The 14,531-nt window shown below is 35.1% G+C and overlaps 1 protein-coding gene across 1 annotated transcript in view; it reads left to right on the forward strand.

Annotated features, from left to right (window-relative positions):
- HPSE2 (heparanase 2 (inactive)) overlaps positions 1 to 14,531 on the forward strand; it is a 753,270-nt gene that overhangs the window by 438,756 nt on the left and 299,983 nt on the right. The window contains exon 5 of the mRNA XM_056801127.1: positions 7,072 to 7,243. Coding sequence (XP_056657105.1) covers positions 7,072 to 7,243 — 172 coding nt within the window. The remainder of the gene's footprint in view (positions 1 to 7,071; positions 7,244 to 14,531) is intronic.

Raw genomic sequence — 14,531 nt, forward strand, 5'->3', positions numbered from 1 at the left:
AATCTCACAGCCCAAGGACAAGGCACATGGAGGAAGGCAGACTAGACTCAACCAAATTCCTCCTCATTTCTCCCTACTTTTCCCTAGTAGCAGATAACTAATGCTTTGGTATATTCCCCTTCATTGGAATAGATTTAATATCAGACTTTCTTATTTCTATGACTCCTTCTTCATCCCATCATTCTCCACCTTCCAGGGAGGGAAGGAGAGGATGGGGAAATATTGTAAGCATTTGAGTGAACTGGGCAGCCAGAGAAAGCATGACATGATCACATTCAAGAACTGATGTCTCAGTTCAACAATTAATGTCTTCTGAGGCTACATATGTGCCAAATGCGTCACAAAGAATGGTTTGGGATTTGGAATGATTTGGGCCACCACCAGGCTCCTGACAAAATTATAGTGCTGGGAAATTTACTTTTCACATTCCTACTCTTATCCCCAATAACCCTGAGTACCCACTGTCTTCATGGTTTCCTACATCCATCTAACCTGAGCCCTCTAACTTACGCTTTCCCAAAATGGCACAGGTCCAAGATTAACCTTTGTTACCTAACACAACCCTTCTCCGTGAATAGAATTTTCATTTATAGAAATCTAAGGTGTGAGTGAGATGAATAAACTTTACATAGGGAGAAACGAAGGGAAATACTTTATGACTCCAAAGAAGAGCTTCAAACTTCAATAAGAGAAACTCTTTTGAAGGACTGTATAGGCCAGCATGGAAGCTGAAAGAAACTTAAGAAATGTCATCAAGTTTGAACATTACTAAAAGGCTAAGTAATAATGGATACCTTGTATTTTAAAAGAGATAGAAGAGACAATTATCCTTTTCTAGTCCATTATCTCTAAAGATGAATGAAAGACAAGAAGAAAGACAAGGGCAAGAAGAGAGAGAAGGTAGAATTAGGAAGATTATTTCAAACAAAACAAGCAATTCCCCCAGATGGTAGTTACAAAAAAGAATAAAAGAAAGAATACAAGATCTTTTGGTTTAGTTATGGGCTGAAAGAAGAAGGAAAGGAGAAAAAACATTGATTTGCTATAAGGAAAATAATTGCTTATACCTTATAAATTCATTCACTTTAAAAATGTTGATTTTTTTCTTATGGAAATGGTCAGGGAGTATATAAGAAAATATTATAACATGATTTAGTAAAAGGAAATACAAATTTAACACTCATAAGCATGAATGAGAATGGGATGAACTCACCCATAAAGTGGAAGAGGTTGTCAAAGGGACAGAATGGAAAGTAACTTGCTTTTTATAAGAAATACATATAAAATATAAAGAAAGTTAAAATCATAAGTTAGTTGTTTTGGTGCTTTATTTGAATACCAGAAAGTGAGAGTAATAATCATATTTTAAACAAGATAAGAGTCAAACAAATTATCAAAAAAGCTATGTTATAATTAAACATACCATAGATAATGAATCAGTAGCAATATTAAACTAATGTAACAAATGCATGCCACCTATTTAAGGTACTTTATTTACCAACTGACAAGAAGATCTAATTAATAAAATAGTATTTTTTCAGTGAACATCTAGACTTGGACAAATCAAACAGAAAAACAAGACAGAAATTAAGGATTTGAATAAAATACTTGAACTGGATATAGTATGTCTTTGGTAATTATTGATGCTTATTTTGGAGCTATACCTACCTTTTAGCATCACATAGCACCCTTAGAAAAATTGCTTATAAGTAAAAATATAAATAACTTCTAGATTGAGAGAGAAATCACAAACATAATCTTTTATATTTCATAATTGATCAACAAGCATATTAAGTGCTTTGTGTACCAGGCACTGTAATAAATCCTGAAGATACAAAAGAAAGGAAAAAATATGATGTGTCTTCAAGGAACTCATCTTTTAATAAGATTAACACAATACAAATAAGCATATATACAAGATATATTTAGTGCAGATGGAAGGTAATCTCAGAGGGAAAACACTAGCTGTTAGAGGTGGCACAAATAAAATAAAGTTTTAGTATAATTAAAATGTAAAGAATAAGGACCAACAAGACTGAAAACATAGATGAAATTTAATAAATAACCCAAGTTAAATAAACTTAGGCTTATAAATATAAATTATTACTTACAGAAGTAATGCAATTAAAATAATTAGGAAAATATTCATTGTTCATAGTTGGGCAATGCAAATATAATAAAAATAATAGTACCTAAATTAACTTAATGATTTAATGTACCCATGAAATTGTTAGATGCTTACTTTATAAAGATAGAAAAAATAAGATCTTAATTCATTTAAAGGAGAAAAATGAAGAATTTCAAGGAAATAATTGAAATGTAGGAATGAAAAGATTAATATCAGCAGATTATAAAATATGTTACAAAGTAATAGCAATTTGGAACTAGATCAAAAAAGAGTAGCTGACCTTGGAGTGAGAAAAACTTGTTTTGGAGTTCTATCTCTGACATTTACCCTTTATAAGTGACTTATCTGCTCAGAAGACCCTGGCAACTGTCTAAGTCTGTAAATTGAAAAGCAGGTGCCCGAGGTACCTGGGAATTACCAAGAACTCCCTACTCTAGTGATAGGTCCTATATAAAAAAAGAAAAAGGTAGTGAGTGGGGAATACTAGACAAACAAGACCTAAACAAATAGGTCAAATTTAATAAATTCAAAATCGCAAGCTATTAGGTAAAGTAAATAAGAATTACTCGGAAAACGGGCAGAAAACAGATGGAGATGAGCGTGTTATACCATATATTATATTATATTATTATTATATTACTATTATAACATATATTACTATTATAACTATTATATTATATTACTATTATAACAAGCTCCCACCATATAAACACCATTAGAACATAAAGTAGAGTATAATAGAAAGTAGTATCTTCCAAATATTTGTGAAGGGAATTAATAACAAAACAAGGGATAAAGATGATCAATAGACAAAATGTCCAAATTCCATTATATCAAATTAATTTTTTTTGTATAAGCAAAATCAATGTATATAAAATACAAAGGGAAGTTACTGAGTTAAAAACAATTTTGCATCCAATATCTCTGATCTAAAATATAGAGGGAAGATGCCCCAGGAATCTTTTTCTAAGAGATAAGGGGACAAAAAATATAAGCAGTTCTCAAGAGAAGAAAGGTAATTCAATAACCATGATGAAAAATTCTTCAAATAATAAGAAAAATTAAACTAAAAACTTTGATTTTATGTTATACATATCAAATTAGCAAAGATAATAAAAATAAAAAAGAGCCAATTTGGAAAGGGATATGGGAGAACAGACATATTAATATGCTGTTGATGGAGCAATTAACTGATCCATCTACTTTGTCAATTTGGAATTATGTGAGCAAACTAAAGTATTTATACCCTTTAGCCTAGCAATTATCCTACTGAGAGTATATACCAATGTGGGGAAGGTCAATGATAGAAAGAAAAACCCCATATATAATAAAATACTTGTAGGAAAACTTTTGAGTAGCAAAATGGGTACCTAGAAACAAGGTAGATTCCTGTGGCCTGGGGAATGCTTGAAAAAAAATCATGGTATGTGAATATCACAAAATATTACTGTGGTACAAGAAACAGTAAGTGTGAGTAATTTAGAGAAAAATGTGAACATTTATATGAATTGACATAGCATGAAGAAAACTGAATAGAGTGGGCACTGTATCCTTATTAGTGAAAAGCTAGCAATCTATCAACAAGTTTTTTTAAGGATGTACTATGTTTTAGGCACTGTGTTGGGCTATTGGGAGGTAGGACTAGAATGTAACGGTCATTATCCTGATTGAGTTCACATTCTATTGAAGAAGATGACATGTACATATTAAATATATACAAGATATAAACAAAATAGACTCCAAGTAACCTTGGATGGGAAGACAGAAGTACTTGACACGACCTGGAAAGGCATCCAGAAGAAGTTAGCGTTCGAACTGAGTAGTAATTATAAGAAAGGTTGGGGGTAGAAATTGGAAAGTAACATTTTACTTTATTAATGATACAAAATCTTTTCCACTTAGTAAAACTTTTATTATTAATCTTATTTAAGTTGAACATAATTAAATATGCTTTAAGAATCTGAGTTTAATAGCATTTATGGAATGCAAACTTTAAGGTTTGCAAAAGCAATTTATTTATATTATCTTATTTAGTCCCAGATTTTTCACAGTGGTATACTGATTCAAGAATCTGGCTCTAAGTTCAGGTTTTTCAATATTTGATGTTAATGACTGTCACAGATGAGGAAAAATACCTTATAAACATGCCTAGAGCCAAATCGAAGAAGCACTTTATTGATTCCATTTGCTAAATCATGGTACTCATTTTTCAGTCCCATCCACCAATTACACAAAAGTTTAATAAATAGTTCTTTATTGATTTTCCATTTGGGGAGAATTATTTGTTGCATGGAAACCAAACTTTTCAATAGATTACGAATAAATAACTAGATTGTATGCAAGATGGAATGCACAGTGAAATCTTCAAGTTTTCACTAGAATCTTAGCACTTCTGAATCATTAAATACACAACCAGTGAGAACATATGGCAAGAAGGTCCTGGAAATCTTTATGAATAAGTAGGAGAGATGCAGTTGAACTTCACTGTGTGGAAGTTCAGGGGAAAGAACTTACAAAAAAAAAATAACCCCAAAAGAAGTCAAGAATGAGAAGTTCTAAAGTTGTGAGTTTGTATGACCCAGATGAGGGAATATAAAGGGAGTCAGAACAGACTGAAGGTATTGACTTACTGTACAACTAAGAATGTCTCAAATTAAGAAGGTCAATGAAAACAAAACTGAAAACATTATTTTGTCTTTTAAAAGGCTGTGTAAAATCTATATAGGATTTCTTACTGTCTCAAGGAGAGGGGAAAGGCAACAAAGGAGGGAGGGTCAGAAGAAGGGAGATTTGGAACTCAATTTTTTTAAAATGAATGTTTTTACACATAATAGGGGAAAATAAAATATTATTTTAAAAAAGAATAAATCTAAACCATCTTCCATATTAAAAAAAAAAGACTATTTGATCCTTGGGATGTCACTTAACCTCTGTTTCCCTCAGTTTCCTCATCACTAAAATGGGAATAATAATAGCACCTACCTCCCAGGGTTATAGTGAATATCAAATGAGATTATTTCTATAAAGCACTTAAAATAGTGACTAGCACATAGTAAGTGTTACATAAATGCTAGCTAATATCATATAACAAATAGAACTTTGGGCTTGAAAGTCAGAAGGCTTGGGGCTTGAATCCTGTCTCATGCATTTAATAGCTATGTGATCATGGACAAGTCTTTTACTCATTCAGTGGCTCCAAATGATTCTTGAAGACCCTGATTTATAGACAGGTTCCTTACTAACACCAGTAGAGAGAATTTCCACACTGGGTTGCCACTAACTCACTTTCTTCTTGCCCTATCTAATGCAGAGGTTTGTTGAGAATGATGCACTTTACAAAGTTCCATGTAAAGGTGATCAGTTACTGTTATAAAATTCAATTAAATGTAGAAAAACATTGTGTTCTCTATGTGTGAATAGAGGATGCAAGAGTTAGAAGAACGGGTCCTGGACCTGGATTGAAAAAGGAATTGAAATCTGGGTTGAAGGCTTCTCATTTAACTTCTTTGTGCAATAAGACAGATAGATCCCTCAATCTTTGGGAGCCTCAGCCAACTCTTTAAGACCTGGATGGCAACTTAGAATATGTTGGTATCCTCATCAGTGGACAGACTTCCCACACTGTGGGAAAACATAAGTCCTTGGCATATTAATGTACTTTGAAGGAGAGGGAGATCATTTATATACTACCTCCTATGTGCCAGGTGCTGTGCTAAGCCCTTTACAAATAGTATCTCAGGGGGCAGCTGGGTAGCTCAGTGGATTGAGAACCAGACCTAGAGACGGGAGGTCCTAGGTTCAAATCTGGCCTCAGCCACTTCCTAGCTGGGTGACCCTGGGCAAGTCACTTGACCCCCATTGCCTAGCCCTTACCACTCTTCTGCCTTGGAGCCAATATACAGTATTGACTCCAAGACGGAAGGTAAGGGTTTAAAAAGAAAAAAAAAAACCAATAGTATCTCATATGATCCCCTCAACAGCACATTCTTAACTATGTCTATAGAAAATAAGGTCCTTGAAGGTAGGATGTTTCATTTTTCTCTTTGTTTCCCTAGAACCTAGTACAGTGATTAGTACATACTAAATTCCTAATAATAAATGTCAGTTCATTGATTGGGTGCTGATGGAAATGAAAAGAAAAGATGGCCTCAAAGAGATTAGCATCCAGTTTGGGGAGTGGTGATTTAAGCTATGTCCATACAACTATGGTAAAAAAAAAAGTAGAGGGTGACCACATAATATTCAAAAAGATGTAATGCTGGGGTACTTTAGAGGAGAATTCAAAGTCAGTCGTGAAGCATTTCTAAAAAGTCTTCTATCCAGAATCATCTGGGAAAGATGAAAAAATAAAACTAGACAGAGCTGAGTGAAAATTAACCAGACTGATAGAGATGATCAAGGGGCCATCTTGAAAAGAAAAAAAATAAGAAACTGTGACTACATATAAATGCAATCTAGTCCTTAAATCTATAAACATTAAAGGCCAAGAGAAGATATAACCCAAGACTGAAGCATCATGTGTATGGTCAGGATGGACACAGTTCTAGTCTTCAATAATCAGGAAAAGAGGTTCACTAAGGTAGAAATAAAAGGAATTTTAAACAGTGTGTATGATACACACACACACACACACACACACACATATATATACATATATACACATATATGTATATATATATATATTAAACTCTTGGAACTTGCTACTCCCAAGATAGGGTATAGTTTGAAAGTGTAAATAAGTCCAAGAAGAATTTGGATTCCTTCATGGATGAAAAAGATCTGTAGCATATGAATTATTAAAGCTTCAGTGGCAATGAAGGGAATAGAATATAGATGTATCATAATGGAAATAGGCTTGGGAATTAAAGAGGAGGAAAGGCTTAGTGAATAGGAAGGAAGTCTATGCTAGCCAACCCTGACAACACAGTTTGCTTTTAATCTAGAACCAAACAACTATCGGACCATGAATGGCCGTGCAGTGAATGGCAGTCAGCTGGGAAAGGATTATATCCAACTAAAAAGCCTGTTGCAGCCCATCAGGACTTACTCTAGAGCCAGTTTGTATGGACCCAATATTGGGCGTCCCCGGAAGAATGTCATAGCTCTTCTAGATGGGTAAGTAAAATTATTTTGAATAAGTAAAAATAACAGTCCAATAACCTTCACAGACTTGTGACTTTTTATCTTTTCCTTAATGATATACCTATAAGATAGGATATGATAATGGTTAGAATACTTGCCTTGAAGTCAGGGAGACCCAGATTCAAATATCACAGTGTTCAGCAGTTGTATAACCATGGGTAAATTACTTCATCTTTCATAATCTCTCTAAGCCTCTATGTTTAGGAAGCTTTCTAGTACAATAGGTAATAGAATGAAATGCCTAAAGAGACTAGTATTTATGTATAGGAACATCATGTTGATGATATTTACAGGAGACAGAAGCAAGGGCATTTAAAGGAAAGTGAATTCTTACAGTTCTGTTAAAATAGTGTTCAGGGAATGTTATAACTCAAAATTAGTTGAGGATAGAACAATTTTTTCCTCTTTTTATTTTTTATTTATGATTTTATTTTATTTTATTTTTATATTTTCCCATGGTTACATGATTCATGATCCTCCCAACTCTTTCCTTCCCCCTCCCAAATCCAATAAGCAGTTCCACAGTGTTATACTTCTATCATTGTTCAAAACCTATTTCCATGTTATTCATATCTGTACTAGCTCGATCCTTTAACATCAAAATCCTAATCATATCCCTATCACATTATGTGATCGATCACATATTTTTCTAATGCATTTCCTTTTTCACAGTTCTTTCCCTGGATTTGGATAGCGTTCTTTCTCAGAAGTCCCTTAGAATTGTCCTGGATCACTGCATTGCTGCTAGTAGAGAAGTCCATTACATTTGATTGTACCACAATGCAGTCTCTGTGTACAATGTTTTCCTGGTTCTGCTCCTTTTGCTCTGCATCACTTCCTGGAGGTTGTTCCAGACTCCATGGAATTCCTCCACTTTATTATTCCTTTTAGCATAAAAGTATTCCATCACCATCAGATACCACAATTTGTTCAGCCATTCCCCAATCGGATACTCCCTCATTTTTCCAATTTTTTTGCTACCACTAAGAGCATGGCTATAAATATTTTTGTATAAGTTTTTTTCCTTATTATCTCTTTGGGGTACAAATCCAGCAATGGTATGGCATGGCTAGGTCAAAGGTTAGTCATTCTTTTAAAGACCTTTGCACATAGTTCCAAATTATAGGACAATTTTAGAAAAAGGGTTTTTTACGTTATATTAAATAAACAAGGGTAGACAATAAGGCTAAAAGAAAATGGAGAAAAAGTAGATGTTCCACTTCTTGTTTTGCTCCTGTTTTTTTTTTTCTGATAAGGACACTTAAATGGAAATTATAGAAGAAAAATGGCTAATATGTCACTGATTGCCAAAATAAGTAAGGAGAAAATTAAGCTTATTTAACAATCTTGCATTTCTATATTATCATTTCTTGCATTTGCAAGTTGAATAATCTGCTCCCAGAATATTCGTGTATGTGTGTGTGTGTGTAGGAATATATCAGATATTTCTCTTTTATTGAAGGTCCATATTATTCAATTATGATGAAGTTCATGGTTGCAGGATATTCAATTTGGGTTGAACTGGCATAGGGTTCCTGTCCCCTTGATCTTTTTAGCTCTACTATGAATCCACTGCTCATGATATCTTTGGGGGGTATGTATGGGGGCGCTCGTCTCCCCACCTTAGCTCATCTAAATGTGATATTAACACACCTCTATAGGGCAATTGAGTGAACTAGAAAGAGTGCTGGATTTAGAATTAGAAAACCTGTATTTGAATCCTGGTTAACCACTTATTAGCTGTGCAAAATTACTGAGTCTCAATTTTTTCAGTTTTAAAATTGAGGGGGAGAGGAGATTAGGTTATTGCTTAGGATATTTTGAAATTCTGTGTTTCTATTAATTTGTGTTGCATTTTGTGTAACTTAAAATACAGTGTAAAATGTTAAATATTTAAAAAATTGTTAGTGTATTTGGTTAAGGGATAATCAATTAATAATCATTTATTTATCTCCTACTTTATGGTAGAGTTTGGAAAGTATTAGGGGGAGAAAGGGGGAGGGAGGGAGGGAGAGAGAGAGAGAGAGAGAGAGAGAGAGAGAGAGAGAGAGAGAGAGAGAGAGAGAGAGAGAGAGAGAGAGAGAGAGAGAGAGAGAGAGAGAAGGAAAGAGGAAGAAAGAGAGGGAGGGAGAAAGAAAGGGAGAGAAAGAAAGACATGTAAAGGAGAAGTTGTTTAATAACAGAGGAGGAAAAGGGGTAAAAACAGATGAAAGAGGGAAGAAAGGAGGGAAGGAAGGACAGAGGGGGGAAGGAAAAGGGGGGAAAAGAAAAGAACTGCAGCACTCAAAGTGCTGAAATTATTTCTGCACAATTGTGACATATTAATGGAGAACTGACTTTGGAATCAGTAAAATCCCTGCCTCTGACACATACTACTTGTGTTACCATGGGCAAGTTCCATATGTTCTCGGTGCCCCAGGTATCATCATCATTATTGCTAACACATTTTGTGCAAGTTTATTTATTTAATTTAGGATTTTTCCATGGTTCCATTAATTTGTGTTCTTTCCCTCCCTTCCCCAACCTCTCTCCCATAGCCGTTACGCAATTCCACTAATTTTTACAGGTGTCATTGATCAAGACCTATTTCCATATTATTGACATTTGCACTAGGGCAATCATTTAGAGTCTACATCCCCAATCATATCCCCATTGAACCATGGGATCAAGCAATTGCTTTTCTTCTGTGTTTCTACCACCACAGATTTTCCTCTAGATGGAGATAGTGCTCTTTCTCACAAGTCTCTCAGAATTGTCCTGGATCATTGAATTGCTGCTATTAGAGACATCCATTACATTTGATTGTGCCACAGTGTATCAGTCTCTGTGTATAATGTTCACCTGGTTCTGATCCTTTCACTCTTCATCAATTCCTGGAGTTCGTTCTAGGTCACATGGAATTCCTCCAATTCACTATTCCTTTGAACACAATAGTATTCTATCACCAACATATACCACAATTTGTTTAACTATTCCCCAATCACAGGGCATACCTTCATTTTCCAATTGTTTGCCACCACAAAGAGTATGGCTATAAATATTTGTGTACATGTCTTTTCCCTTATTATATCTTTGGGGTATAAACCAAGCAGTGGTATGGATGGATCAAAGGCCAGACAGTCTTTTAATTCCCTTTGGGCATAGTTCCAAATTGCCTTCCAGAATGGTTGGATCAATTCACAACTCTACCGGCAATGTATTAATATCTTAATTTTGCCACATTCTCTCCAACATTTATTACTTTCCTTTGCTGTCATATTAACCAATCTGCTAGTTGTGTGGTCATACCTCAGAGTTGTTTTTATTTGTATTTCTCTAATTAGAAGATATTTAGAACACTTTTTCATGTACTTATAGATAGTTTTGATTTCTTTATCAGAAAACTGCCTATTCATATCCTTTACCCATTACCAATTGAAGGATGGCTTGATTTTTTGTACAATTGATTTAGCTTCTTATAAATTTGAGTAATTAGATCTTTGTCAGAGGATTTTGTTATAAAGATTTTTTTCCCAATTTGTTGCTTCCCTTTTAATTTTGCTTGCATTGGTTTTATTTGTACAAACCCTTTTTAATTTAATGTAATCAAACTTATTCATTTTTACATTTTGTAATATTCTCTATATCTTGCTTTATCTTAAAATCTTTTCTTTCCCATAAATCTAACAGGTATACTCATCCATTCTGAATTTATCTTGTTGTAGGGTTTGAGATGTTGATCCAAACCTAATCTCTCCCATAATGTTTTCTAATTTTCCCAGAAGTTTTTATCATATAATGGATTTTGGTTCCAAAAGCTGTGATCTTTGGGCTTATCATAGACTTTCTTGCTGAGGTCACTTACCCTGAGTCTATTCCACTGATCCTCCTTTCTGTCTCTTAACCAGTACCAAATTATTTTGATAATCACTGCTTTATAGTACAGTTTAAGATCTGGTATGGCTCGGCCCCCATCTGTCACAATTTTTTTCATTTATTACCTTGGTATTCTTGATTTTTTGTTCTTCCAAATGAACTTTGTTATAATTTTTTCTAACTTAGTAAAAAAGTTTTTTTTTGTAGTTTGATAGGTATGCCACTAAATAAGTAAATTAATTTGGGTAGAATTGTCATTTTTATTATATTAGCTCATCCTACCCATAAGCAATTAATGTTTTTCCAATTATTAGATCTAGTTTTAATTGTGTGGAGATTGTTTTGTAGTTGTGTTCATATAGTTCCTGTGTTTGCCTTGGCAGATAGATTCCTAAGTATTTTATATTGTTTAGGGTGATTTTTAATGGCATTTCTCTTTCTAACTATTGCTGCTGAATTGTTATTGCTGACATTTAAGGTTTGCAAAATGCTTTACATGTTATCTCATTTAAATCTAACAACCCAGTGCTTTAGATCCTATTATTATTCTCATTTTATAGATGAATAAACTGAGGCAAAAAAAGGTTAGCTGTCTTGCCAAGGGTCATACAGTTACAATAAATATCTGAGGCAGAATTCATATTTAGGTCTTCATGAATTTAAGTCTAGAACTCTATCTGTTGTGCCATCTGTCCTTATATTACACACACAAGCCGATGATTTACATTGGTGAAAGAACTCTCCACACCAGGAATTCTCTATACTAGAAAAAATCACAGATCTCTTTCAAAAGCAATGTTTGATTCTACAGTGGCCACAGTAAGATACCTCTAGTCCCCCTTGCATTTATGTCATTATTCTTTATATATACATTTGGCTGATTCGCTCTCTAGGTTGAAGTTGCCTACAAAATGCCTACTGTGTGTACCTAATGGGTAATATGGCCCTGAGTTAGCACAGAATAATGACTGGCATCAATGTCACTTTAATGTTGCTAAGGACTTTGCTTATCTTGCTCTCACTCATTTTACAGATGAAGAAACTGAGACTCAAAGTCAATGACTTGACCATATTCAAACATCTAAATAAGTATTGGAAGTGGGATTCCAACCCCTGTCTTTCCTGACTGAGCTCTTTCCACTTTGCCACACTTTTCCCCCTCAAGAACCTGTTCTGATCATTTTCTTGCTCCTGACAGTTTTATAAAAGATGCTCTAATCATCTTGTTCTCTAGTCCTTCATGTGGAAAACAAGCAGATACATAGTGCAAGGGGGCAGGGTTGGGATTTTTCCATGACCACTTGGCATGTGAGAGCAGAGCCCATCTTCCACGCAGTTCAGAGGGCAGGAAAGAGTAGAGCCAGAAGATGGGCTCAGCACTCTCAGTGTCATGAGGATGATGGCGGGCTCTGCTCCTGGCGCAGAAACCTGCTTACTCTACATGAGCTCAGCACAGTGGAAAGATACACAGCTGGGGACAATTTGCTTCACCAAGTCATTATTGTAGTGTTTATTCCTAATAATTGTTCTGTTTTGTTTCAACTATGAACTACTGAACCAAAATACAAAGGAAAAGAAGAAAAAGTCTGCCTGTTGGGTTCCTAATGGGAGAGACTGTGGTGTCCCACTGTCCCTAGAGAGGGAATAGAGATATTCCAAAGAGCTGTCAGGAGCTCATCAGTAGGAGTATGCACTGACTACTGACCACTCCCCATTGGTGAATGTTGCAGATTACTCCTCAGTTTAGTTCAACAGATATGTGTTAAGCACCTTACTATGTAATGTCTGGGGCAGCTAGGCGGTACAGTAGTTAGAGTGCCAAGTCTGGAGGAAGACTTGAGTTCAAACCCAACCTTACTAACTATGTGACCCTGGGCAAGTCATTTAAATTTGTTTGCCTCAGTTTCCTCAAATGTAAAATGAGCCAGAGAAGGAAATGGCAAACCACTCCAGTATCTTTGTCAAGAAGACTCCAAATGGTGTCATGGAGAATTGAACACAACTGAAATGACTATACAATAGCAACACTGTAAGCTGTTGCTTAGAGACTTTACTCTTGGTAAAAATAAACAAACAAAAAAACAACTTTAAAAATATTTTTAATATTTATTTTTAAACCCTATTTTCTGTTTTAGAATCAATATTAAGGGGACATCTAAATGATTCAAAGATAGCCATGTCTAGAGTTGGGGGTAATAGGGAGTCAAATCTGGCCTCAGACCCTTCCTAGCTGTGTGACTCTGGGCAAGTCATTTAAGTCCAGTTGCCTAGCCCTTACAGCTCTTCTTCCTTAGAACTGATACTTAGTATTGATTCTTTTTATTTTTTACATTTACCTGCTGTCTTAGAATCAACACACAGACACAGACACAGACACACACATATGAACTATTGGCAAAGATTATAGGCCAAGATAGTCTTGGGGCCCATTAGCTGGACTCTGTGTGGGTTCTCACCTCAATATTTCAAGGGATACAGGATTTTATTGGTGAATGTGCTCCACCATTAATTAAGCTCATGGTCTCTTTATGTCTTTCCTGACTTGCTGTGGCTAAAGCAACAAAAAATCACTTTTTGCTAATTACTCTCTGCATATTTTTATAAATCAGGAAGCCAAGGCTCCTAGAGGTTGTCATTTGCTCAAAGCCACATGTTTTGTTTTTTGAGTTGCAAAGTCTGGCCTCAAGCCTAATTTCCTGATTTACAGTCTTTTCACTATGTTAGTATGTCAACCTACGTGTATGTCTTTCTTTATGTCTAGATAGAGATGTAGTAGATATGTGCAAAGGTCAACAGAAGACTGAAATTTCTTTTCCTTACCTTTTGTAAGGGCCACAGCAGGAGAGACAGACAGACAGAGAAGTGAGGGAAGAGAGGGACAGAGAAGTTATAGATATAAATGAAAAAAGAGAGAAGGAGAGAGAAAGAGAGACAAGAGACAGAACCAGAGGCAGACCAGGAGAGATGGACCTGAAGGAACAGACAGAAAAGACAGTAGGAGAAACAGAAATAGGGAGAGAGGGAAAGAAAAGAAGCAAAGACAGACAGACAGAGGAGAGATGAAGATATAGGAAGAGGGAAGCAAAGAGATAAAGAAGGAAAGACAGAGAAGGGGAGGAAGGGAAAGAGAATGAGAATACAAACTGGTCTATAGAGTCAATAGGAAAAAAAGTCTTTAATTTCTCAGAAAAGTGTGGAACATACTTTAAAAGAGCCTTAAGGTTTGCTCAAAGACTGAGGGGGAAGGAAAGAAGTTTCCAAGAAAATGGCAAGTTGAGATTGCCTCTGGGCAATGGGAAGGAGCTCCTTAGGCAAACAAGGAGCAAAAAGTCCCTTTGGATTCATGGAACAATATGGTGGCAGATAGCTAACCTGTCACAATTTGAACCTAAATCTTCTGCCTCCA

The sequence above is a fragment of the Monodelphis domestica genome, chromosome 1, assembly GCF_027887165.1.
Source record: "Monodelphis domestica isolate mMonDom1 chromosome 1, mMonDom1.pri, whole genome shotgun sequence".
Taxonomy (NCBI): Eukaryota; Metazoa; Chordata; class Mammalia; order Didelphimorphia; family Didelphidae; genus Monodelphis; species Monodelphis domestica.